Here is a 27950-nt window from a genome sequence, read left to right on the forward strand (position 1 = left end):
AGTTTTGATGTACCGAAGGAGTTCGGAGTCCCGGATGAGATCAGGGACATGACGAGGAGTCCCGAAATGGTCGAGACGTAAAGATCGATATATTGGACGACTATATTTGGACATCGGAAAGGTTCCGAGTGATTCGGGTATTTTTCGGAGTACCGGAGAGTTACGGGAATTCGTATTGGGTCTTAATGGGCCATACGGGAAAGGAGAGAAAGGCCCCAAAGGGTGGCCGCACCCCTCCCCATGGACTAGTCCGAATTGGACTAGAGAGGGGGGGGCGCCCCCTTCCTTCCTTCTCCTTCTCCCTTCCCTTCTCCACTCCAACAAGGAAAGGAGGAGTCCTACTCCCGGTGGGAGTAGGACTCCCCCCTTGGCGCGCCCTCCTCCTAGGCCGGCCGCCTCCCCCCTTGCTCCTTTATATACGGGGGCAGGGGGGCATCCCATAGACACAACAATTGATCTATTGATCTCTTAGCCGTGTGCGGTGCCCCCCTCCACCATATTACACCTCGATAATATCGTAGCGGTGCTTAGGCGAAGCCCTGCGTCGATAGAACATCATCATCGTCACCACGCCGTCGTGCTGACGAAACTCTCCCTCAACACTCGGCTGGATCGGAGTTCGAGGGACGTCATCGAGCTGAACGTGTGCTGAACTCGAAGGTGCCATACGTTCGGTACTTGATCGGTCGGATCGTGAAGACGTACGACTACATCAACCGCATTGTGTTAACGCTTCCGCTTTCGGTCTACGAGGGTACGTGGACAACACTCTCCCCTCTCGTTGCTATGCATCACCATGATCTTGCGTGTGCGTAGGAATTTTTTTTTGAAATTACTACGTTCCCCAACAGTGGTATCCGAGCCTGGTTTTATGCGTTGATGTTATGCACGAGTAGAACACAAGTGAGTTGTGGGCGATATAAGTCATACTGCTTACCAGCATGTCGTACTTTGGTTCAGCGGTATTGTGAGATGAAGCGGCCCGGACCAACATTACGCGTACGCTTACGCGAGACCGGTTTCACCGTTGCGTGTCTGTCTCTCTCACTTTAGTTGAATCGAGTGTGGCTACGCCCGGTCCTTCCGAAGGTTAAAACAACACCAACTTGACAAACTATCGTTGTGGTTTTGATGCGTAGGTAAGAACGGTTCTTGCTAAGCCCGTAGCAGCCACGTAAAACTTGCAACAACAAAGTAGAGGACGTCTAACTTGTTTTTGCAGGGCATGTTGTGATGTGATATGGTCAAGACATGATGCTGAATTTTATTGTATGAGATGATCATGTTTTGTAACCGAGTTATCGGCAACTGGCAGGAGCCATATGGTTGTCGCTTTATTGTATGCAATGCAATCACCATGTAATTGTTTTACTTTATCACTAAGCGGTAGCGATAGTCGTAGAAGCAATAGTTGGCGAGACGACAACGATGCTACGATGGAGATCAAGGTGTCGCACCGGTGACGATGGTGATCATGACGGTGCTTCGAAGATGGAGATCACAAGCACAAGATGATGATGGCCATATCATATCACTTATATTGATTTCATGTGATGTTTATCTTTTATGCATCTTATCTTGCTTTGATTGACGGTAGCATTATAAGATGATCTCTCACTAAATTTCAAGATAAAAGTGTTCTCCCTGAGTATGCACCGTTGCCAAAGTTCGTTGTGCCCAGACACCACGTGATGATCGGGTGTGATAAGCTCTACGTCCATCTACAATGGGTGCAAGCCAGTTTTGCACACGCAGAATACTCAGGTTAAACTTGACGAGCCTAGCATATACAGATATGGCCTCGGAACACTGAGACCGAAAGGTCGAGCGTGAATCATATAGTAGATATGATCAACATAGTGATGTTCACCATTGAAAACTACTCCATTTCACGTGATGATCGGTTATGGTTTAGTTGATTTGGATCACGTAATCACTTAGATGATTAGAGGGATGTCTATCTAAGTGGGAGTTCTTAAGTAATATGATTAATTGAACTTGAATTTATCATGAACTTAGTCCTGATAGTATTTTTGCAAAATATGTTGTAGATCAATAGCTCGCGTTGTTGCTTCCCTGTGTTTATTTTTTGATATGTTCCTAGAGAAAATTATGTTGAAAGATGTTAGTAGCAAAGATGCGGATTGGATCCGTGATCTGAGGATTATCCTCATTGCTGCACAGAAGAATTATGTCCTTGATGCACCGCTAAGTGACAGACCTATTGCAGGAGCAGATGCAGACGTTATGAACGTTTGGCTAACTCAATATGATGACTACTTGATAGTTTAGTGCATCATGCTTAACGGCTTAGAATCGGGACTTCAAAGACGTTTTGAACGTCATGGACCATATGAGATGTTCCAGGAGTTGAAGATAACATTTCAAGCAAATACCCGAGTTGAGAGATATGAAGTCTCCAACAAGTTCTATAGCTAAAAGATGGAGGAGAATAGCTCAAGCAGTGAGCATGTGCTCAGATTGTCTGGGTACTACAATCGCTTGAATCAAGTGGGAGTTAATCTTCTAGATAAAATAGTGATTGACAGAATTCTCTAGTCACCATCGCCAAGTTAGTAGAACTTCGTGATGAACTATAGTATGCAAGGGATGATGAAAGTAATTCCCGAGCTCTTCGCGATGCTGAAATCGACGAAGGTAGAAATCAAAGAAAGAGCATCAAGTGTTGATGGTTCACAAGACCACTAGTTTCAAGAAAAGGGCAAAGGGATAGAAGGGGAACTTCAAGAAGAACGGCAAGCAAGTTGCTGCTCAAGTGAAGAAGCCCAACTCTGGACCTAAGCCTGAAACTAAGTGCTTCTACAGCAAAGGGACTGGTCACTGGAAGCAGAACTGCCCCAAGTATTTGGTGGATAAGAAGGATGGCAAAGTGAACAAAGGTATATTTGATATACAGATTGTTGATGTGTATTTTACTAGTGTTCATAGCAACCCCTCGGTATTTGATACTGGTTCAGTTGCTAAAGAGTAGTAACTCGAAACGGGAGTTGCATAATGAACAGAAACTAGTTAAGGATGAAGTGACGATGTGTATTGGAAGTGGTTCCAAGATTGATATGATCATCATCGCACACTCCCTATACTTTCGGGATTAGTGTTGAACCTAAATAAGTGTTATTTGGTGTGTGTGTTGAGCATGAATATGATTTGATCATGTTTATTGCAATACGGTTATTCATTTAAGTTAGAGAATAATTGTTGTTCTGTTTACATGAATAAAACCTTATACGGTTACACACCCAATGAAAATGGTCCGTTGGATCTCGATCGTAGTGATACACATATTCATAATATTGAAGCCAAAAGATGCAAAGTTAATAATGATAGTGCAACTTATTTGTGGCACTGCCGTTTAGGTCATATTGGTGTAAAGCGCATGAAGAAACTCCATGCTGATGGGCTTTTGGAATCACTTGATTATGAATCACTTGATGCTTGCGAACCATGCCTTATGGGCAAGATGACTAAGACTCCGTTCTCCGGAACAATGGAGTGAGCAACTGACTTATTGGAAATAATACATACTGATGTATGCGATCCGATGAGTGTTGAGGCTCGCGGCGGGTATCGTTATTTTTCTGACCTTCACAGATGATTGAGCAGATATGGGTATATCTACTTGATGAAACATAAGTCTGAAACATTTGAAAAGTTCAAAGAATTTCAGAGTGAAGTGGAAAATCATCGTGACAAGAAAATAAAGTTTCTACGATCTGATCGCGGAGACAAATATTTGAGTTACGAGTTTGGTCTTCAATTAAAACAATGTGGAATAGTTTCACAAACTCATGCCGCCTGGAACACCACAGCATAATGGTGTGTCCGAACATCATAATCGTACTTTATTGGATATAGTGCAATCTATGATGTTTCTTACCGATTTACCACTATAGTTTTGGGGTTATGCATTAGAGACAGCTACATTCATGTTAAATAGGGTACCATCTAAATCCGTTGAGACGACATCTTATGAACTGTGGTTTGGTAAGAAATCAAAGTTGTCGTTTCTTAAAGTTTGGGGTTGCGATGCTTATGTGAAAAAGTTTCATCCTGATAAGCTCAAACCCAAATCGGAGAAATGTGTCTTCATAGGATACCCAAAGGAGACAGTTGGGTACACCTTCTATCACAGATCCGAAGGCAAGACATTCGTTGCTAAGTATGGATCCTTTCTAGAGGAGGAGTTTCTCTCGAAAGAAGTGAGTGGGAGGAAAGTAGAACTTGATGAGGTAATTGTACCTGCTCCCTTATTGGAAAGTAGTTCATCGCAGAAACCAGTTTCTGTGATGCCTATACCAATTAGTGAGGAAGTTAATGATGATGATCATGGAACTTCAGATCAAGTTATTACTGAACCTCGTAGGTCAACCAGAGTAAGATCCGCACCAGAGTGGTACGGTAATCCTGTTCTGGAGGTTATGTTACTAGACCAGGACGAACCTACGAACTATGAAGAAGTGATGGTGAGCCCAGATTCCGCAAAATGGCTTGAGGCCATGAAATCTGAGATGAGATCCATGTATGAGAACAAAGTATGGACTTTGATTGACTTGCCCAATGATCGGCGAGCCATTGAGATTAAATGGATCTTCAAGAGGAAGACGGACGCTGATAGTAGTGTTACTATCTACAAAGCTAGAATTGTCGCAAAAGGTTTTCAACAAGTTTAAGGTGTTGATTACAATGAGAGTTTCTCACTCGTATCTATGCTTAAGTCTGTCCGAATCATGTTAGCAATTGCCGCATTTTATGAAATCTGGCAAATGGATAAACAAAACTGCATTCCTTAATGGATTTATTAAAGAAGAGTTGCATATGATGCAACCAGAAGGTTTTGTCAATCCTAAAGGTGCTAACAAAATATGCAAGCTCCAGCGATCCATCTATGGACTGGTGCAAGCATCTCGGAGTAGGAATATACGCTTTGATAAGTTGATCAAAGGATATAGTTTTATACAGACTTGCGGTGAAGCCTGTATTTACAAGAAAGTGAGTGGGAGCACTACAGCATTTCTGATAAGTATATGTGAATGACATATTGTTGATCAGAAATAATGTAGAATTATTCTGCAAAGCATAAAGGAGTGTTTGAAAGGAGTCTTTCAAAGAAAGACCTCGGTGAAGCTGCTTACATATTGAGCATCAAGATCTATAGAGATAGATCAAGACGCTTGATAAGTTTTTTCAATGAGTACATACCTTAACAAGATTTTGAAGTGGTTCAAAATGGAACAGTCAAAGAAAGAGTTTCTTGCCTGTGTTACAAGGTGTGAAATTGAGTAAGACTCAAAACCCGACCACGGCAGAAGATAGAAAAAGAATGAAAGTCATTCCCTATGCCTCGGCCATAGGTTCTATAAAGTATGCCATGCTGTGTACCAGATCTATTGTATACCCTACACTGATTTTGGCAAGGGAGTACAATAGTGATCTAGGAGTAGATCACTGGACAGCGGTCAAAATTATCCTTACTGGAATAAGGATATGTTTCTCGATTATGGAAGTGACAAAAGGCTCGTCGTAAAGGGTTACGTCGATGCAAGTTTTGACACTAATCTAGATGACTCTAAGTCTCGGTCTAGATACATATTGAAAGTGGGAGCAATTAGCTAGAGTAGCTCCGTGCAGAGCATTGTAGACATAGAAATTTGCAAAATACTTACGAATCTGAATGTGACAGACCCGTTGACTAAAATTATCTCACAAGCAGAACATGATCACACCTTAGTACTCTTTGGGTGTTAATCACATAGCGATGTGAACTAGATTATTGACTCTAGTAAACCCTTTGGGTGTTAATCACATAGCGATGTGAACTAGATTACCGACTCTAGTAAACCCTTTGGGTGTTGGTCACATGACGATGTGAACTATGGGTGTTAATCACATGGTGATGTGAACTATTGATGTTAAATCACATGGCGATGTGAACTAGATTATTGACTCTAGTGCAAGTGGGAGACTGAAGGAAATATGCCCTAGAGGCAATAATAAAGTTATTATTTATTTTCTTATATCATGATAAATGTTTATTATTCATGCTAGAATTGTATTAACCGGAAACATGATACATGTGTGAATACATAGACAAACAGGGTGTCACTAGTATGCCTCTACTTGACTAGCTCGTTGATCAAAGATGGTTATGTTTCCTAGCCATAGACATGAGTTGTCATTTGATTAACGGGATCACATCATTAGGAGAATGATGTGATTGACTTGATCCATTCCGTTAGCTTAGCACTCGATCGTTTAGTATGTTGCTATTGCTTTCTTCATGACTTATACATGTTCCTATGACTATGAGATTATGCAACTCCCGTTTACCGGAGGAACACTTTGTGTGCTACCAAACGTCACAACGTAACTGAGTGATTATAAAGGTGCTCTACAGGTGTATCCGAAGGTACTTGTTGGGTTGGCGTATTTCGAGATTAGGATTTGTCACTCCGATTGTCGGAGAGGTATCTCTGGGCCCTCTCGGTAATGCACATCACTTAAGCCTTGCAAGCATTGCAACTAAAGAGTTTGTTGCGAGATGATGTATTACGGAACGAGTAAAGAGACTTGCCGGTAACGAGATTGAACTAGGTATTAAGATACCGACGATCGAATCTCGGGCAAGTAACATACCGATGACAAAGGGAACAACGTATGTTGTTATGCGGTTTGACCGATAAAGATCTTTGTAGAATATGTGGGAGCCAATATGGGCATCCAGGTCCCGCTATTGGTTATTGACCGGAGACGTGTCTCGGTCATGTCTACATAGTTCCCGAACCCGTAGGGTCCGCACGCTTAACGTTACGATGACAGTTTTATTATGAGTTTATGAGTTTTGATGTACCGAAGGAGTTCGGAGTCCCGGAAGAGATCGGGGACATGACGAGGAGTCTCGAAATGGTCGAGACATAAAGATCGATATATTGGACGACTATATTTGGACATCGGAAAGGTTCCGAGTGATTCGGGTATTTTTCAGAGTACCGGAGAGTTACGGGAATTCGTATTGGGCCTTAATGGGCCATACGGGAAAGGAGAGAAAGGCCCCAAAGGGTGGCCGCACCCCTCCCCATTGACTAGTCCGAATTGGACTAGGGAGGGGGGGCGCCCCCTTCCTTCCTTCTCCTTCTCCCTTCCCTTCTCCTTCTCCCTTCCCTTCTCCTACTCCAACAAGGAAAGGAGGAGTCCTACTCCCGGTGGGAGTAGGACTCCCCCCTTGGCGCGCCCTCCTCCTAGGCCGGCCGCCTCCCCCCTTGCTCCTTTATATACGGGGGCAGGGGGGCACCCCATAGACACAACAATTGATCTATTGATCTCTTAGCCGTGCGCGGTGCCCCCCTCCACCATATTACACCTCGATAATATCGTAGCGATGCTTAGGCGAAGCCTTGCGTCGGTAGAACATCATCATCGTCACCACGCCGTCGTGCTGATGAAACTCTCCCTCAACACTCGGCTGGATCGGAGTTCGAGGGACGTCATCGAGCTGAACGTGTGCTGAACTTCGGAGGTGCCGTACGTTCGGTACTTGATCGGTCGGATCGTGAAGACGTACGACTACATCAACCGCGTTGTGTTAACGCTTCCGCTTTCGGTCTACGAGGGTACGTGGACAACACTCTCCCCTCTCGTTGCTATGCATCACCATGATCTTGCGTGTGCGTAGGATTTTTTTTTTGAAATTACTACGTTCCCCAACACCTCCAGCCTCCACGGGGTACCGTTGACCTCCTCCAGCCTCCACGGGGTACCGTTGACCTCCTCCAGCCTCCACGGGCTCCTGTTTATCCAGCCTCCACCGCGCGCTACTCCACCGGCTACTGTTCAACCACCCCTCCACGGGCACCCCTCCACCGTCTACTGTTCATCCAGCCCTCCACACCACGGGGTCCTGTTCAGCCACCCCTCCACGGGCACCCCTCCACCGTCTACTGTTCATCCAGCCCTCCACACCACGGGGTCCTGTTCATCCAGAGGCAACGCCACCGCTCACTGTTCATCCAATCGACCGGCTTCAGTTAGCAGCAGTAGCAAAAGAATCGCTCGATCGGGTTCAGTTAACAGCCATCGATCGATCGCTCGGGTTCAGTAACGCGTAGCCTGCAGTGCAATCGCTCGGGTTCAGTTAGAGCCCAACGCCTCGCTCGGGTTCAGTTAGAGCCAACGCCTCGCACACACGCGCGTACGTGTACGAGAGAAACGTGCATCGCTCGGCCCCCGACCTCCCACCGTAACCGGGAACTCCCCGAAATTTTCCTCCCCCTCGCTTCTATCACGGTTTTTTCCGTCACGGACGGCCCAAAGAATGTCATGCAGCTGCGTCTCCGGCCCGCCCAGGATGAAAAAGCCCATTTTCTGTCATGATTTTTTGTCATAGAAGTAGGAGCCCACCACATCTATGATGATACCGGGTTTTGTCACAATTATCGTCATAGAAGTGTCATATGTATGACAGAAAAAAATTCGTTCGGCCCAAAATGTCACGGATGTGTCTCTTTTTTGTAGTGGTTGCGGGATGATGTATTACAGAACGAGTAAAGAGACTTGCCGGTAACGAGATTGAACTAGGTATTGAGATACCGACGATCGAATCTCGGGCAAGTAACATACCGATGACAAAGGGAACAACGTATGTTGTTATGCTGTTTGACCGATAAACATCTTCGTAGAATATGTAGGAGCCAATATGAGCATCCAGGTTCCGCTATTGGTTATTGATCGGAGACGTGTCTCGGTCATGTCTACATAGTCTCGAACCCGTAGGGTCCGCACGCTTAACGTTCAGTGATGATTTGTATTATGAGTTTATGTGCTTTGATGTACCGAAGGTAGTTCGGAGTCCCGGATGAGATCGGGGACATGACGAGGAGTCTCGAAATGGTCGAGGCGTAAAGATCGATATATTGGACGACTATATTCGGACATCGGAAAGTTTCCGAGTGATTCGGGTATTTTTCGGAGTACCGGAGAGTTACGGGAATTCGCCGGGGAGTATATGGGCCTTATTGGGCTTTAGGGGGAAGAGAGAGGAGAGGATGTGCGCCCCCCAAGGCCTAGTCCGAATTGGACTAGGGGGAGGGGCTGCGGCCCCTCCTTCCTTCTCTTCTCTCTTCCCTTTCCTTGACTCCTACTCCTACTACTTGGAAGGGGGGGAATCGTACTCCCGATGGGAGTAGGACTCCTCCAGGGCGCGCCATAGGGGCCGGCCCTCTCCCCCCCCCCTCCTCCACTCCTTTATATACGTGGCCAGGGGGCACCCCATAGACACAACAATTGATCTCTTGATTCTCTTAGCCATGTGCGGTGCCCCCTCCACCATATTCCACCTCGATCATATCGTAGCGGTGCTTAGGCGAAGCCCTGTGTCGGTAGCATCATCATCACCTTCACCACGCCGTCGTGCTGACGGAACTCTCCCTCAAAGCTCGGCTGGATCGGAGTTTGAGGGACATCATCGAGCTGAACGTGTGCTGAACTCGGAGGTGCCGTACGTTCGGTACTTGGATCGGTCGGATCGTGAAGACGTATGACTACATCAACCGCGTTGTGCTAACGCTTCCGCTTTCGGTCTATGAGGGTACGTGGACACACTCTCCCCTCTCGTTGCTATGCATCACCATGATCCTGTGTGTGTGTAGGAATTTTTTTGAAATTACTATGTTCCCCAACACTATCAAGGTGCAACAACCAAAGAAATATCTTGATCTTGCCCGGCGCCCAGACTTTCTAGATGATGGATTTGAAGGAGGTAAGCTGCCTATTGCTGAATTGGGCATTGTACGCTGAACTTGTTGAGTAGCAGCCTGAGGCGCTGAGCTTCCAGGCAATGCAGTCTTGGGTTCCTGGAGTGAGAGTGAGAGCAGCCTGCCTGATCTCCCTCGCAAGCTGCACCACCTGCAGTGCAATGACGTCCGGGTCACCTCGCCTCAAGTCTAGGATCCATCTGTCGTCGTGCAGCGCGTCCTTGACCGATCGGTTCTTCCTGGTGGATCTGGCAAAGAGAGTGGGGAAGGCTTGGCAAAGTTGTTGTCCTCCCAGCCATGAACAGAACCAGAATGATGCCGTCGCTCCGTCGCCAATGGTCACCGCTGTGGATGCAGCAAACAGAGCCCTGTCCGAGGCGTCGCAGGGCGTGCCCGTTCCAACCCAGGGCCTTTCCGGGTTCTTCCAGGATTGCCATAACCAGCGTAGACGCAGAGCCCTGGCAAATCGAGGTAGATCACGAATGCCTAGACCACCATACTGCTCGGGCGTGGTCACCGTGCTCCAGCCCACATTGCACTTTCCACCGGACACCTCTTCATCCCCTGCCCAGAGGAAGCGCCGCCGTGATTTGCCTACGTCTTTATAGAACTTCTTTGGGACTCGAAGGGCTGTGAGTGCAAAGGTGGGCATGGTTCTTTGGATCGCTTTGAACACCTCCGTTGAACCTCACATGGTTTTCCCTTAAAAAAATTCCAGTTCCCATGTGAACAAGAAAATCCTTAAAAAGATGAGGAACAAAAAACATTAGTCCCCTCTATACGCGCCCTGGCACACAGACACAGTCGACCGTGCTCATGCGCGTCGACCGCGCAACGACTCAATCAAACGCGTCTGGATTCGCTCCACGTACGCCATCTCGTTTATCATCGCCTCGCCGCGTACCGGGCCCCAACGTCCCTCTCTCCACCAATCCAATCAATATTCGAAACCGCTCGAGAAAGCACCATGCAAGATCAAGAACCATCAGGGATGGATGGCTTTATGGAATACGAACACGCCAAACAAAGCGAAGATCCACATGTGGCGTCTCATGCGGAATGGATTAGCTGTGGGTGCGGAGCTATACCGAAGAAAGGAAACACTCTATCATCGATTCTGGGCGTGTCCACATTCCACGCTGTTCTGGAAGATCATGCGGACAGAGAGAGGAGTTGCGGTGGCGACCCCGCCGTGTTCTGTTAGCTCCTCCACCGCTCTCGCATCGTGGCTGCTAGGATGGTTTGCGGAAGCCTCGGACGACGAACGGGAGGCTATGGTGCAGGCCACTTATGGGTTGTGGCTAGCACGGAATGAGGCAAAAGATGGAAAGAAGATAGCTGAAGCACATGAGGTAGCGGCGTCGGTTGTTTCATACATGGCTGAATGGACAGCCATTCACCAGCGCAAGACCACCAACGGGAATACAAGGGAGGTGCAGCAATGGGAGGCCCCGGAGCTAGGTTGGGTCAAAGCTAATGCCGATGGTGCCGTGTCCAGGCTTGGAGGAAAGGGCGGTGGCGGGGTCATTCTCAGAGGTGACCAAGGCGATTTCCGTGCGGCCGCATGCACGTTCATTGATGGAGTCGTGGACGCCGAGACGGCGGAGCTCATGGCATGCAGGAGGGCGGTTCAGCTAGCTGGAGAGATCAACGTCCAGAGACTACACCTCGAGACAGACAACATGGAGGTGGCGAGCATGCTTGCAGACACGAACAAGAACCTTTCGGCTTCCAGGACCATGTGTCGAGGAGATCAAGCAGATGTTCCATGGCTTCAACAAGGTGAAGGTGTCGTGGGTACGACGGTCCGCTAACTCCGCTGCGCATAAACTAGCTAAGGTAGGAGTAGGAGATGAACTCTGTAAGATTTGGCTTATGGTGCCACCAGACTTTGTGTTAGATGTGGTCAGACTTTCATTATCTATATCTATACCTACTAATAAAAGAAATAGGTATTCTTAGTCCGTCATGCTATTTTATGAAAAACTCCTTAATGTTTCTGACATTAAACCCGCAGTACATATCAAATGTTTTTTTTAATATTTATATCTTCTAAACCGTAAGTCCAAATTTAATATGTTATATATGAAATTTGATTAGAAGAATATGTAGAATCTGAATATGATATTATTTTAGATAACAATTTAAAATATACTATCTAGGCTGCAATGTTAATCGCCACACCAACGCTTCCTCGCCTCTAGCCATCAACTTGTCGCGTCGTTTACCATCTCCAACGGCGATACGATCCTCTACCTTTTCTTGGTAGGTGCGGTGCCAACATCAGCAAAAGACCTAGTAGCCTACCGGCATGCCACCATTGGCTTATTAGACGACGCGCACCACAATCTTTGCTGAGCCGCTCCTCCCTGTAGGCGGCGAGTTCTGGCCACATCAAGACGAGCCGCAGTGCCGCATCGTCCACCGTCGCCTGAAATGGGGTCGGTCTGTTGGATGATGTGGACCACAAGATCGTTTGTTTTTGTCGTTTTTCTTTACTCACCCGTAAAAACACCTCATCCCAAACATGACATGAATAAATGCATGATCACTTGCTTGTTTCTTTGTACGGATTAAATCTGCATGCAAGCCGTGTTGAAATAGAACACCTGTAGAATCTTAAACTACGCTTTTGTAGGTTAAGACCATCTTTGTTTGAGCCATAACTACAAATTCTCAGATTATAGACCATCTTTTATAAATTAAGAGCGTGTGGTATTTTTTTTCTCCCGTTGCAACGCACGGGCCTTTTTACCAGTAGATAAATAAAGCACCCAGAGTTTTCTCTCAAAAAAAAAAGAGATCGAGATAGCCTCTGTCCTTCCTTGAACCAACGTACGGAGCCGCGTAAGGAGGAAGGAAGTGCGAAACAATCTGCCTTACTAATGGGCCCAGCAGGCCTTCCATCTGATCTGCCCATATAAGTTGAGCGCTCGAGCCTTTTCGGCCCATCGTCGTCGCCGTCCCCAGTTCCCCTGTTCACTTTTGCTCCTCCCGTCCCGTCTCGCCTTCCGTTCCGCCACACCCGCCAAAACCCTACCTCCGACCGAAGGCTGCTTCTCTTCCCTGCTGCTCATCGCCTCGCCGGGCGAGATGAAGGGCGGCGACATCGAGGCGGGGACCTCCGGTGGCGCCGCGGCGCCGGCGCAGGTGCTGTACCCCGGGATGGCGGAGAGCCCCGAGCTGCGCTGGGCGCTCATCCGGAAGATCTACGTCATCATCTCCCTGCAGCTCCTCCTCACCGCCGTCGTCGCCGCCGTCGTCGTCAAGGTCCCCGCCATCCCCCACTTCTTCGCCTCCTCCTACGCCGGCCTCGGGCTCTACATCTTCCTCCTCATCCTCCCCTTCATCGGTGAGAATTCACGCACACCACCTCCATCTTCTCCGTTACGAATTTGATTTGTCCTTGGGGTTTCGATCCCGTCCGACTCTAGGGACGGTTTCCGTCACCGCGAGCGTCTCGAATATATTCCATTCTTATCACTACTGCGTTTACAAGATGGGAAACTTGTGGCTGTTAATTTTCGAGGGAGGGCCTTGCGAGAGGACAGGACTCTGCTCTGCGTTACCTTTGCGTGCTCTGCTCTGTATTTACATTCGGGATGCCGTCGCGTTCTCGCAAAGCTATGAATGTGTTGGTTTTACGACTGCTGATTTTTGCAGTAATGTCGCTTTACTAGACTATAATGGGTCGTGGTTGCTTTGTGAATTGCAGCTGGTATAATTGATCTGTTACTTACTAAAATGCTTGTTAAATTTTTTGTATGCAGTGCTGTGCCCGTTGTACATCTACCGCCAGAAGCACCCAGTCAACCTGCTGCTGCTTGGCGTCTTCACAGTGGCCATCAGCTTCGCTGTGGGCATGACATGTGCCTTCACTAGCGGTAATTGTAGTCCCACCATGTATTCTTTCTCCTCCTAGCTTGTTCTCGAGTCACTCTGCTCTGCTGTTTATGTAAATCAGCATCCTCTAATGCCCCTCTCAATAATTTTGTTGATTCATAGCACATGACTAGTAGATATTTTGCAACTATTAACTTGTTAGTCACTACCATGTACAGCAATTGGGTAGTTTCCTACTGGCTGTTTATGTGAAGCATTTTGTTTGCGTGTGGATTGGGTTCAGTAATACACGTGCCGCCAATTTTCCTTTGGCCATGCAAATTGCACACACTCAGGCAACCCATGTGACTATTGTTGATGCATTTTCCCAGCCCATGTTGAGGACCAAGTTGTAGCTGTTGGTCACCTTCTATGATATGCTTGTCGGAGTTAAGCATTTGCAATATTGCCAGCTAGTTGGATTGCGTTTTGAGAAGACATTGCTTTTCTTGTCTCAGCTGTTACTTTTTGAACTCAGAAATTAGCAACAGTAACTTTGCTTTTCATAGAACATTGGTTGGATCTTACATATTTATTTACTTCTCTTCCTGCCCCTATTTGTTGTAAGATATACATAGTAATGTACTGATGTGATTGTATCAATTTGATCAGAAAGGCTGTTTGGTCCAACAAATATGCCAGCCAACTGGACGTAGTTTAGGTTGCACAACTAGCTTAAACTTTTATCGAAATAAAAGGGATTTTCACATGATATGTGAGACTGCTGTGGTGACAAGACAATAATAGATGCTAATTCATACTCCCTCCGTTCCTAAATATAAGTCTTTTTAGAGATTCCAATAAGGGACTACATACGGAGGAAAATGAGTGAATCTACACTCTAAAGTATGTCTATATACATCCGTATCTAGTTTGTATTGAAATCTCTAAGAAGACTTATATTTAGGAATGGAGGGAGTAGGTTATTATAAAGGTACTCCATGCATGTGCTGGATAAATCTCATTTGATTGAAGTGATTGAAAACACATAATCTTCTGATTTAGACAAAGTTATGTTGTCAGGCACCTATGATCTGTCATCCATTTGTTTTTACCTCAGCGTTCCTACCACGTCATTTTGGTTTGTACTAATAAATCTGAGGTTCGTTCTAGCTTGTACCACATCGCAATAGCTTGTTCTTGAGTCACTCTGCTCTGCTTCTTATGTAAATAAGCATCCTCTAATGCCCCTCTCATTAATTGTGTTAATTCATTACATATTTTCTTACTATTAGCTTTATGTATGGCAATTGGATAATTTCCACTAGCTATTGTTGCGAAGCATTTTGTTTGCATGTGGACTGGGTTCAGAAATACCGCCAAATTGCATGCAACGGGTACACACTCAGGCAGCCCGTGTGACTATCGTTGATGCATTTTTCCAGTCTGCGTTGGTCACCTTTTATGATATGCTTGTCTGAGTTAGCATTTGCAATAGGATTGCTCTTTGAGCAGACCTTGCTTTGCTATTCTCAGCTGTTACTTTTTGAAATCAGAAATTAGAAAATAGCAGTAACCTTCGCTTTTCATAGAACATTGGTTGGATCTTACATATTTATTTGCTGTTTCTTCCTGCCACTGTTTGTTGTATGATACATAGTGATGTGATATTATCAGTTTGATCTGAAGGGCCGTTTGGTCGAATAATGTGCCAGCCAACCTGCTCAAGTTGGCATGGTTTTGGCAAGGACGTGATTTAGGTTGCACGACTAGCTTAAAGTTTTATATCAAAATAAAAGGGATTCTCACATGATATATCAGACTACTGTGGTGACAAGAAAATAGATGCTTCATAGGTTATTTTAAAGGTACTTCATGCATGTGCTGGATAAATCGCATTGGATTGAAGTAATTGAAAATACATAAACCTTTCAATTTAGACAAGTTGTGTTGTCAGGCACTCTATGATCTGTCATCCATTTGTGTTTGCATCAGCGTTCCTACCACGGCATTTTGGGGTTGTACCAATAATAATTCTGAGGTTCGTTCTAGCTTGTGCCACATCGCAGGAGGCTGCTGATAGTTTGCTTCTTTTTCAATGTGTCACTGTCATTTACATGAAAGTGCATTATTGTTTGGTCAGATTTACATGAAAGTTTCTTTGGTAAAGAGATGTATGATTTGATAAGAAAGCAAATTAGTTAATTTAATTAGTAGCTAATTTTGTCTGTTCTTATATGATATAAAGAAACCGCTAAAATAGTCCCCGCATGTGCACAGGCAAGGTCATTTTGGAGGCAGCGATTCTTACAACAGTGGTTGTCTTCAGCCTGACTGCTTACACTTTCTGGGCTGTAAAGAGGGGCAAGGACTTCAGCTTCCTTGGTCCTTTCCTATTTGCTTCTCTCATCATGCTGCTCGTCTTTGGGTTCATTCAGGTCAGATGCAGTTTCTCTAGTTTTCCATTTATCTATCAGTCTTCTCTATTGCGTATTCTACAATAAGTACTGAGCATGGCTTCTCTTAATATGCAGATCCTCTTCCCGCCGGGCAAGCCCTCTCACATGATCTATGGCGCGCTGGCGGCACTCATCTTCAGTGGCTACATTGTCTATGACACGGACAACATCATCAAGCGTTACACCTATGACGAGTATGTCTGGGCCGCCGTCTCGTTGTACCTTGACATCATCAATCTGTTCATGGCCCTGCTCACCCTGTTTAGTGCGGGTGACAGCTAAGCGCATCGCCCTTTCACCTGCTCACGAGTCCTTGACTTAAAGAACTGTATAGGCGCTTATTAGTTTAGCTGAGTTGATCCCTAGAGAGGTAACATATAAGAAAACTGATGTGCGTCGGTTCTATGGATGGTAGATGTGATGTTGGATTTAGGGGGTCTTTGATATGCTGGATTGGTGGTGTGCTGCTGCGTTTACGATATCATTTCTTACTATGACTGTTTCTGATATCATTTGTATGGCCACGCGACTTCTGGACGAGGATAATATTGCTTCCTAGCACCTATGAAGGTCTCTTGGCCCGCCGTACGTGTGGGTAACACGTTTGAATCGGGATTATTCAATAGGTAAAAATTTAGTAGTGTACGTACCTTCAAAGAGGATGGTGATTGTAGATTACAGCCAGTTAAGCTTATGTTAGCACTGATTACTGAGGAACTAGCGGGTGAAGGCGCACGTCACGCCCGTCTGTAAGCCCATGTGTGTGCTTATTTCTTTTTTTCTTGTGAGAAAAAAGGATTTGAAAGAGGGCTCCTGCTGTGGTATTTTTTGGTTATCTGGTGATTCATGCAAAGCCATTGTATGTTTTTTGTTTTGTGCATGCGTGGGGGTCCTTGTTGCTTCTTTTGTCTGGTTTTTTTGTATGGCTAGTTGATTAGTTTGTTTTCTTGTTTTGACTAAACTGATGCGGTCATTGATAAACATAAGGTTACATAGATAGGAGGGATAAATAAGATCACGCCGTTCTTGTGCCCGTTGTTGGTCTGGTCGTGACCTATTTTGTTCTCTTGTTTGCGAAATCACGTGAAAACACTGTAGTAGACAGGGGAAAAAGTTAATGTGAGAGGCTTCAAAGTATGTAGTTCATCTTCTTGCAATATACTACAATCTATGCATATGACATTTTTGTAGAATATTTTCAAATGAGCAGAGGTGCAGATGTAATGTGTATTGTAGTTATATAGATTTTAAGTGTGTCATGATCAAGAAAAAAACCGAAGTGCAGAGGTATAGGTGGTCTGAATGTTAACTAAGAGGGGCATGGATCTAATGTGTATTGTAGTATTGTTTTTTACAATTTTGGTTAAGTGAGGAATCAAATAGTCAACTTTATTTGATGGTAGCTTAGGATTGAAAATATGACTATTGCTTTCCAATTAGCTGTTTTTGCATTAATTACGACTTTCTCACTCTTAGTAATTAGTCTACCCCTTGTATTTGCTTCTACCGATGGTTGGTCAAACAATAAAAATGTTGTATTTTTCAGTACATCATTATGGATTGGACTAGTCTTTCTCGTAGCTATTCTGAATTCTTTCCTTTCTTAAACTGCCCAGAAAGCGCCGAGAAACAAATGTATTTCAATGTACATATATATGTTAGTGGGAAATGCCTTCGATTCATTTATGACCAAAGGGTAATGATACAGTACAAAATTAATATGCGTGAGTGTTGGCTACATAGAATTAAGAGATGCGGCATAACAAAGTTGAAGATAATAATTAGAGAGGACATGAAATGGATTATTCTGCCGCCAGTTCAGGATTCCAACGTAAGGAAATATACATTCTTAGAAGACTAATAAAAAGATACTCCATCCGCCCCGAATCGCAAGAATGGATAGAAATGAATGTATAAAGAACTAAAAATACATCTAGATACATCTATTTTAGCGACAAATAATTTGAAATGAAGGGAGTACATTTTACTGGGCACGGTTGTATATGTATGAAAAAAAAAATCACGTGTGTAGATTACCGTGAGGTACATCCCTGATTAACCTTTTTATTGCCGACGCTTTGGCCGAAAATGGAAACCAAGCTCCACAAATAATAACTTTAGAGTCATCAAGTTTGCTGACTTGAACAATAAGCATAGAGCCAGAGGTGATGCATACAAAAATATCTGGACAGTAACTACCTGCACTAAATCAGTAAATCGCAACCATATCATTGCATCACTTAGTCACTATGAATACTAATTAAACTTGTGAGGATAAGCAAACCATTTCAAAACGATATTTGTAACAAATACGATTGATCATGCTTGCTAAACGGAAAGTGTGGGGAGTATTCAAGAATGTATTTTAAGATGAGACCTTACTGTATAATAAATTATGTACGTACATGGCATGTACAGTGGAATTAAGAGTGTTACTCTCAAAGAAAACTAGTATGGATATTGGCATCTTGCACGGTTAGCTGAATACAAACCGGAGGGAGGGGCGCAGGCCTCGGGGACGGAGCACCACCACTATTGTCGTCATCTCCACGCTCCCGGCGAAGGGCGGGGCAGGACGCTCCCAGCTACGGTGGTAGGCGACAGACCGGGTGGAGACTGGTGAGGATGCGGCGTCCGGCGCAGCCGACTCAGGGAAGGGGGAAGGAGCGCCTCGGCAGCGGTCTCCACCACGAAGCAGTCCCCCAGCAGCGGCCTTCGGCGGTCTCCGCGACGGTGCAGTGTCCCGGCGGCTCCGCACCGTCCGGAGCCTTTCCCGCGGCGTTGCTCCACGGGCGTGGAGCGGCGACGTCCCCTCAGTTCCCTGGATGGCGTCGGATCCTTGCCCGAGGTGGCAATTTGTATGGTTGTAGACGACCGGCCGGGCCAACGGCGTTGAGCGGCGTGCGGGGAGCCAAGGAGAGGAACTTGCAGCGGCCAGCGCTTGGAGCAGGAGATACGTACGTGATCTTTTTTTTTTTACAGCGCGCACGTGATTTTTGTTTGGCGTGGACGGTAGACGTGTTTTCTTTCCACCGGAAATAGCCAATAGGCCATGTCATCAATCCGTGGATGGGTGTCTTGACCAATAGGCTTCAAGCGCCTGGATTATGTGTTTCTTTGTCAATCAATAGGCTTCAAGCACCTGGATTATGTGTTTCTTTGTCGACCAATAGACTTCAAGTACATGGGTTGTGTTTTTCTTTAAAAAAAAAGTGCTTTATGCACTATGTGTAAAAATATTGTATATAAGAAAAAACAATTAGCATGATGCTTAAAAGAATAAAGGAATGCCCTGACAATAATAAGAAGAATAAAGGAATGCCATCACAAAAATAAGAAGATAAAATAATGCCCTCACAAAGAATACCGGTGGCAAGCGCAAATGCCTGTCCGCCATTGGCAAGGATCCACCTATAAGAAGGTTCCTAGTAGTGCCTCTTTCCTCTCACAACAACCGCCGTATATGCATCTCCGTAAACGCGACCCTACTCGGTGGCCTACACCCACTAAAAGGAACATGATGGAAAAAGAGTGCCCCCCGCGCTACACACGTCGCTGTTGGTCAGTGTCGTCCTGTTGCAGGAGCTCGTTGGGACACTGCTCAATGGTCAACGCGGTGCTACAAAGGAGATTAGGAGGCTGATGCGTGGCTGATCGCCTCATGCCTCGCTGCTGCAAGAATGAGAGCGGATGCAGGATGGTGCAAGGAGATGTCTGTCTGCTGCGAGCCGGCACTGATGCAACAATTTGTTAGGAGGTGCTACAAGGGGGATCACAGGAGGTGTTGCAAGGAGGCCCGCTGCCCTCGCCAACTACGACAGTCGAACACATACGGCGACTCGATGCCGCATTCACGGTGCGTTGTTGCAATGTGCAAGAACCATCCTACAAATCTTGGGGCGATGGTGTGCTTCCTCACTCACTGATGCTGCAAAGGGCGGGCTCACAACAATGCAGATGTTGTGAAGCATGGTCTCACATTAGGGCCTCTGTTGTCATGGCTTTAGGCGACACGCGTGATCTGGCATTGCGATCGGTGTTGTAGGGAGCACCGCCGCCCCTACGGGAGCGTCGCCAGTGCTCAGGTGCACTGCCACGATGAGACAGAGTCGGCATAGCTGTGAACAGAGGGGGGGGGGGTCTGCAATGGAGGCGCGACAACGCTAAGCTTTTCTCCGATGGGTCTACGTGCACCTTAATTTATTCTAGGAAAAAAATCCCAATTGAAGCTTGGTCTGCACCCTAATTCATTTTTTTAATAAAAGAGTCAAGCAATTCAGATTTAAAAAAAATGGTCTAGTATTATACTCACATGTAAAGTTTCGCGAAGAAATGACTTACATGGTCATTTCTGCAAAAAATAACAAAATCAGATCTATATAAAAGTTACCACTCGAGATATTTGAAAATGCAATTATGTTTTTCCCAGAAGAAGAATGAAGTAATTTCTTCACAAAACTTTTTCTTTTGAGAATAATTTCTTCACAAAACTTATATGCAAGTAGAACACTCGACCATGTTTGCACCAAAAACTTTCAGAATTATTTGTTTTTTCAAAATTAAATTGCTATATAAGGTGTGCCTAGAATAATGTTCCAAAAAATTGTGACCACTTTTTTAACAAATAAATTTGTGACCTTATCGGTTACACTGGTGAATGACTTGATGTATTCGCATTGTTTTCATGACATCATTGTATGAGATTTTGCCCATTTAAAGAAAAGCAAAAAATAATTCACACTCCCTCCGTAAAGAAATACAAAATCATTTAGATCACTAGTTTTATAATTTAAACACTCTTATATTTCTTTATAGAGGGAGTATCACAGATTGGAGTACGCATGAAGCACACTTTGCACCGTGTATGGAGACAAGTTGTACCAAGTGTGGAGTACATTTCTGCCGGGGATTAGGGCATCTCCTCTCCCACGCCAACCCTCTAACCGTCCGCGTATGTACAAATCACACGGTTTAGGCGTGTTGTGCGATCCAACGCGGGTCTATATCGGTCCGTCGAGCGGTTCAAACATACTTTTTTCGCAAATCGGAGACAAACATAGGAGCTTTGCGAGTGTCAAGACAACACCCAAACCCACGCCTGACTGCCCTGGCCCACTATACCTTCCTCCCTCGCCCGCACGCGTTCCCGTCCGGCGTCAGATGCCCGCATTCATGCCGTTGTAGAGCGGCTGCTCCACATTGAAGCCGGCCCAGAGCGAACGCGACCTCTCACTAGCTCCGTCATTGAAGCGCCACGCCGGTCGAGGGCGCCGTCCGTGCCTCGTCCCCGGTCTTCGCGCCTGTTCAGTGCCGGCGACTCGTTACTGGATGTGACGGGACGGATATCTACGACACCCATTCAACGCCCCGTTGTTCGTATGTCGCCATTAAGCAGGCTCGTCGGCCGAGAAACCCATTCCGACGCGGCGCATTGACGCACCGGGACGGTTTGCCTTCTATTTAAAGGCAGCCACACCCGGCTAACTCGACGCCACAACACAAGTCCCTCCACATCCTCCTCCCTTGCACCGCATCCGTCATGACTGTAGACAGCGAAGCTCTGTGGGAGAGCCTTACCACGGAGATGAAGCATGAGGTGGCCGCCCTTTGTGGCCGCCTGGCAGAGCCACCGTGCCAGGCGGATCGAGGCAAAGTTGCTCCCAATTTACTACATTCTAAAGAAGTTGGTCTCAATTCTCTCAACATGCAAAGTGTTCACCTCAGCGTCCCCACTAAGGCCATGCATTTATGTTTTCTCTCCCACTAAGCCATGCAAAATCTGCCACATAAGCAAACTTATAAATTAAAATTATTTTTGCATTAGTCTATGCATGTAACGCTGTAATATCATACATTAATGTTAGTCATCCTTCACATTTTTATTTGAAATGATAATTTTCAACAGTAATTTAAAAGTTTTTATTCTATTTTTAGAGATGTTCTTTTATTGATTTTCAAGGTTAAAATTTTCTTTTCGTTAGATTTAGTTATTTTTAGCAACTATTTATGCATTTTTAACAAAATTACCGCAGCAACACGCAGGGCATCATCTAGTATCTGAAAAGTTGCCTCAAAAAAAAATCTAGTATCTGAAAAAATACGATACAAAATACCTTTCCATCCACCACGCATGAAAGAATAACACAACAAAACCGCGCAACTTATTATATCAAAAAAAAAAAAACCGCGCAACTTATCGTCACCAACAATCGCTTAACCGTTTCTTTTTCATTCCACAGTTGACAACCGCTCCACGAAGCAGCTTGGGCTGACGAGCCTCGGCACTTTAGGGAGTGCACTGCCCATGTGAACGAGCGGTATCTTTTTTTCTTTTTCCTTTTTTTATCACAGTCAGACGCAAGCGCTCATACATACGCGCATACACTCACCCCTATGAATGCACACACACATCCTACCTCTACGAGCATCTTTAAGAGACTGAGCCGGCATGTCATCTTGAGATTTACAAAGTCACCGTAGGCGCCTCGTCATTGACGGGAACTCTCCTCCCACTGAAAGCGTATCGCCGGAAATCCTGAAATAAATCCAGGAATAATGCGAGCACTAGGACTTGAATTCTGAGGGGCTGGGGATACCACTGTCCCTCTAACCATCCAACCACAGGTTAGTTTGCAAACAAGTGGTATCTTATTTGGCGTGTTAAGTGTCAAATAGTTCGTTAACCATACATAGCGCCCACCATATATTTTGTATGTGCTGGCTCATATAAGCTCTACCCAGTCCTGATTTTGAGAAGCTTCCAAAAGCTACTGGCGTGTAATGTTTCTTTGTTTTACTCAGTTTTCCGCTTTTCTGTTTTATTTTATCCTTTTTAATTCTTTTATTTTAAAAAATACGAACATTTTGTGAACTTTCATACATAGCTTCCGTGTTGTCACTCGGCTTCCTCTTTAGTTCGCGCTGGAGCTTTCAAAGCCATTATTATTGGGTTCTTTGGTGAACTTCCACACAGAGCTTCTGTGCTGCCACTCGGGTTCCTCTTCAGTTCTTGTCGGAGCTTCCAAAGCCATTATTATCAGGTTCTTTTATTTTCCATCTGGTTAATTAAGTCAGGTCAGTCGACAAACACATACTATATACTTTCCACGTATCGGATGACGACAAAGCACATCTATTTTCTCCAAGTGCTCTATAGTGTTGGTCGCCACGTTTGCCTGCATATAAAGTTTTCCCTCAAGAAAGAAAAACTCTTCGGCTCCCATGCATATAAAAAAGAAACCTTCAAAATTTTCGAAAAGCAAAAAACCTCATAAACATCGACTGTACGTGCTCAAGTGCGTCAACGGCGCAACGACTCCAATGCGTACGTCAATCGGGCCCCAACGTCCCTCTCAATCTCCACCAACAAAAGTTCGAAACCGCTCGAGAAATCACCATGCATCTCTCCACAGCCACACAAGCTAGAGATAGCCTTTGTCTTTCAACCAACATACGTAACCGCGTAAATCCCACTTTTCTAGAGCCGCGAAGCAATCCCACCATCTTCTCCTCTGACTGTATAAGACTGCTCACAGTGGGGAGTAACATAGAGTAGTAACTTGCCGATGTTACTAGTCTATGTTACTACCTCCATAGTGGGTAGTAACATATGAGTGGTATCATAAAAGAGTTCATTTATTAGACTATAGACTCATTATGCCTTGAAATGTGTGATGTTACAGTAACTAGCTAAGTTACCATAAACCCCTCTCTTCTCATTAATTAGCTGCCACATAAACAATCTTGTATTGAAATGTGTGATGTTACTAGTTAAGTTACTCCCATTGTGACTAGTCTAAGTCGAGGAGTGGAGCCTTCTCGGCGCATCATCCTTGTCGCCGTCAGCCCGTCACCATACGCTTTGCTCCTCCCCTCCTCTCGCCTTCCGCTCCGCCACACCCGCGAAAACCCTACCCTCCGAAGGCTGCTTCCCTGGTCATCGCATCGCCGGGCGAGATGTCCGGGCACCAGAAGGGCGGCGAGATCGAGGCGGGGACCTCCGGTGGCACTGCCACGGCGCCGGCGCAGGTGCTGTACCCCGGGATGGCGGAGAGCCCCGAGCTGCGCTGGGCGCTCATCCGGAAGATCTACGTCATCCTCTCCCTGCAGCTTCTCCTCACCGCCGTCGTCGCGGCCGTCGTCGTCAAGGTCCGCGCCATCCCCCACTTCTTCGTCTCTTCCTACGCCGGCCTTGGGGTCTACATCTTCATCCTCATCTTCCCCTTCATCGGTGAGAATTCAAGCTACCACCATCTTTTCTGTTACGAATTTGTCTACGTTGGGTATCAATCCGATCCGATTGTACGGAGGGTTTCCGCGGGCGTCTGGAATATATTCCCTTCTGTTACTATTGCATTTAGAAGAAGGGAAAGTTGTGGCTGTTAATTTTTGAGGCCTTGGTGAGAGGACAGGACGAACTAGCTTTCCCTTTGCGTGCTCTGCTCTGAATTACCTTTGGATGCCGTCGCTTCCCCACAAAAGCTATGGATGTGTTGTAAACTCTTGATTCTCTTGCAGTGAATAATTTTGCTTTACTAGATTAGAATGGGACGTGGTTGCTTTGTGAATTACAGTGCTGTGCCGGTTGCTAAAATGCTTGATAATTTTGTTTATGCAGTGCTTTTCCCGTTGTACTGCTACCGTCAGAAGCACCCAGTCAACCTGCTGCTGCTCGGCGTCTTCACAGTGGCCATCAGCTTCGCTGTGGGCATGACATGTGCCTTTACTAGCGGTATTTGTCTTCCCACCATGAACTCTGTTCCTGCCCGCAGATCCTAGCTTGTTCTTCAGTCTTCTAATGCCCCTCTCGTTGTGTCAATTCATTGCATGTGCATGACTAGTAAGCTTGTTAGTCACTATGTACGGCAATTGGATAGTTGCTGCCAATTTGCCATGGTCATGCAAATGTTAGGCAATCCATATGAGTCTAGTTGATGCATTTCCCCGGTTTGTGCTGAGGGCCAAGTTGTACCTGTTGGTCACCTTTTATGATATGCTTGTCTGAGTTAAGCATTTGTGATATGCTTGTGATTTTAGCATGCACGTGTGCTTTTTTGTTTGGTCAGATTTACATGATATGAGATGGTAAGAAAGCAATTAGTTCATTTAGTAAGCTTGCTCTGATATGATATACAGTACCCTATGATATATATGTGTTTTGTTCTTTGTCGTGGTGATGGTTTTTCTTTGTCTTCAGTCTCACTGCTTACACCTTCTGGGCTGCAAAGAGGGGCAAGGACTTCAGCTTCCTTGGTCCTTTCCTATTTGCTTCTCTCATCATGTTGCTCGTCTTTGGGTTCATTCAGGTCAGATCGATGCCTATGCAGCTTGCATTAATTCCCTTCTCTAGTTAATTAGGTGTGTTGTCCATTTATCAGTCTTCTCTATTCTACAATGTGATACTGATCATGGCTTCTCTAAATATGCAGATCCTTTTCCCGCTGGGCAAGCTCTCTCACATGATCTGTGGCGCGCTGGCGGCACTCATCTTCAGTGGCTACATTGTCTATGACACGGACGACATCATCAAGCGTTACACGTATGACGAGTATGTCTGGGCCGCCATCTCGCTCTACCTTGACATCATCAATCTGTTCACGGCCCTGCTGACCCTGTTTAGCGCGGGTGACAGCTGAAGCGCATCGCCCTGCCCCTGTTCACGAGAACTTGACTTGAAGAATTGTATAGGCTTGACTCGCTGCGACGATGAAGATGTTGCTTATTAGTTTAGTTGAGTTGATCCCTAGCTAAGAGAGGAAACATAACAAATTAAACTAAACTGTGCATCGGTTCTATGGATGCTGGATTTAGCGGGTCATATTGGTGGTGGTGCTGCGTGAATGAGTTGATCGTTTCTACTATAACTGTTTCTGATATCATTTGTTTGTGTGGCCACGTGACTTCTGGAGGAGGACAATATTGCTTCCCAACGCCTATGAATAGGCAACCTCTCAACAAAGGAACTACATCACGGATAGAGCAAAATATGGTTTACTTTTTAGTGATAATTCATAGTCTGCTCATGTATACAACTTACACCAATAACCGGAATGTGTTTCACCTTTGGTAACATGTCTGAATCATGACTATTCTTTTTTTTAGGGTGAATCATGACTATTCAATGGCTAATGACTTGGTAGCGGACCACGACGCGGCAGCAGCACAGATACGTGGAGAAAAGGGGACAAATGACGAAGGCTAGTGTTTGGGGTTGTCGGTCGGCTTTTAATATCCACGGGAGGCTCCTTGGTGGCGCGCCGGCTACCGTGTCATGAATGCGACCAAGTAAGCTAGTGAGCTTCAACGGGGATGTCTGGGTTTCCCATGGGTACAGGTTATTAGTCCGACATGGCGGACGCACCCATATATGATCTGGAGTGGGGGTGGGGGCGTTGGACAAGTAGGGAAAATGGGTTGCATATGGAGGGGTGTAGTTTGAGAGCCTTTTTTGTCCGGACACCGTCCAAGCTGTCTGTCTAGACATATGGGGACGGTTTGTGGTCGAGGGGTTGGAGATGTTGTAAGTTGTACCAAAGAGTAAGAGGCAACCTCTCAAAACTACATTAAGGATACAACAAATTAACTATGAATTATTTTGTAGCAATAATTCATGGTCTGCTTTGTCCCATTATGAAAGTAAACTACTTCCTCCGTTCCACAATGTAGTGTGCTACGAATTCAGTGGTATAATTTTTGCTCCCATCGCAGTCAGTCTCATTGGTTAAATTTATGATCAAAGTTACATCTCGAGAAGCGCGGACGCACTACATTATGAAATGGAGGGAGTATTATCGAGAGAGGAGGGAATATCCTCTTTTACAGGGTTGGTCAAAGGCCTAGTGATTTTAGATAAAATATTTGGTTCCTAATCTTAACTCATGAAGGAGGCACAACTATGCCCGCTACCTAGCAACATGCATGGTTATAGCTTCTCACACTTGACAATATATTAATATCATATTTGAACCTTTTTTATGAATCTTATCGAGTTGTACTAACTTGGGTTTTTTTTAAGTTCACCGGGGAAGTGATTCCCCACCTGAATTTGTATTTACAAAAGGTGCAGAGCCCATGATATTTTTACAATAAATGTATAAAGGGAAACTGGGAGAGGGAAGAGGCTTGGAGGTAGTTACATCAATCACTCAAGGATTCAAATGGAAGAAACCAAACCATCGGTCGATCTCACCCCAGTGGCTGGCTACCATGCGATGCCTCCAGAAAATAGCGTGTGCTTTTTTGTTTGGTCAGATTTACATGATATGAGATGGTAAGAAAGCAATTAGTTCATTTAGTAAGCTTGCTCTGATATGATATACACTACCCTATGATATATATGTGTTTTGTTCTTTGTCGTGGTGATGGTTTTTCTTTGTCTTCAGTCTCACTGCTTACACCTTCTGGGCTGCAAAGAGGGGCAAGGACTTCGCTTCCTTGGTCCTTTCCTATTTGCTTCTCTCATCATGTTGCTCGTCTTTGGGTTCATTCAGGTCAGATCGATGCCTATGCAGCTTGCATTAATTCCCTTCTCTAGTTAATTAGGTGTGTTGTCCATTTATCAGTCTTCTCTATTCTACAATGTGATACTGATCATGGCTTCTCTAAATATGCAGATCCTTTTCCCGCTGGGCAAGCTCTCTCACATGATCTGTGGCGCGCTGGCGGCACTCATCTTCAGTGGCTACATTGTCTATGACACGGACGACATCATCAAGCGTTAACACGTATGACGAGTATGTCTGGGCCGCCGTCTCGCTCTACCTTGACATCATCAATCTGTTCACGGCCCTGCTGACCCTGTTTAGCGCGGGTGACAGCTGAAGCGCATCGCCCTGCCCCTGTTCACGAGAACTTTACTTGAAGAATTGTATAGGCTTGACTCGCTGCGACGGTGAAGATGTTG

The 27950-nt window shown here is 45.4% G+C and overlaps 3 protein-coding genes across 4 annotated transcripts; 2 read left to right on the plus strand and 1 right to left on the minus strand.

Moving 5' to 3' along the window:
- Positions 1–9750: 9750 nt before the first annotated feature.
- Positions 9751–10419, minus strand: LOC141020748 (uncharacterized). Its single transcript, XM_073495688.1, has one exon. The coding sequence runs from the start codon at positions 10417–10419 to the stop codon at positions 9751–9753; it is 669 nt and encodes a 222-aa protein (XP_073351789.1).
- A 2320-nt stretch (positions 10420–12739) lies between these two features.
- LOC109733485 (protein LIFEGUARD 2-like) lies at positions 12740–16555 on the plus strand. Its single transcript, XM_020292710.3, has 4 exons — positions 12740–13119; positions 13538–13651; positions 15870–16027; positions 16124–16555. The coding sequence occupies exons 1-4, from the start codon at positions 12861–12863 to the stop codon at positions 16328–16330; spliced, it is 738 nt and encodes a 245-aa protein (XP_020148299.1). The 5' UTR covers positions 12740–12860; the 3' UTR covers positions 16331–16555.
- A 7328-nt stretch (positions 16556–23883) lies between these two features.
- LOC109733486 (protein LIFEGUARD 2-like) lies at positions 23884–26630 on the plus strand. 2 transcript variants are annotated; one of them, XR_012205697.1, is made up of 5 exons: positions 23884–24278; positions 24666–24779; positions 25245–25353; positions 25477–25595; positions 26150–26630. XR_012205697.1 is itself a non-coding variant. In XM_073511211.1 (4 exons), exons 1-4 carry the CDS (start codon positions 24005–24007, stop codon positions 25508–25510), a joined length of 531 nt encoding a protein of 176 aa, XP_073367312.1. In that variant the 5' UTR covers positions 23884–24004; the 3' UTR covers positions 25511–25636. The 2 variants fall into 2 exon arrangements, 1 of the variants encoding a protein (XP_073367312.1); XM_073511211.1 differs by lacking the exon at positions 26150–26630 and having other exon boundaries at positions 25477–25636.
- The last annotated feature ends 1320 nt before the right edge of the window (positions 26631–27950 follow it).

The sequence above is a fragment of the Aegilops tauschii genome, chromosome 3, assembly GCF_002575655.3.
Source record: "Aegilops tauschii subsp. strangulata cultivar AL8/78 chromosome 3, Aet v6.0, whole genome shotgun sequence".
In the NCBI taxonomy this organism is placed as follows: Eukaryota; Viridiplantae; Streptophyta; class Magnoliopsida; order Poales; family Poaceae; genus Aegilops; species Aegilops tauschii.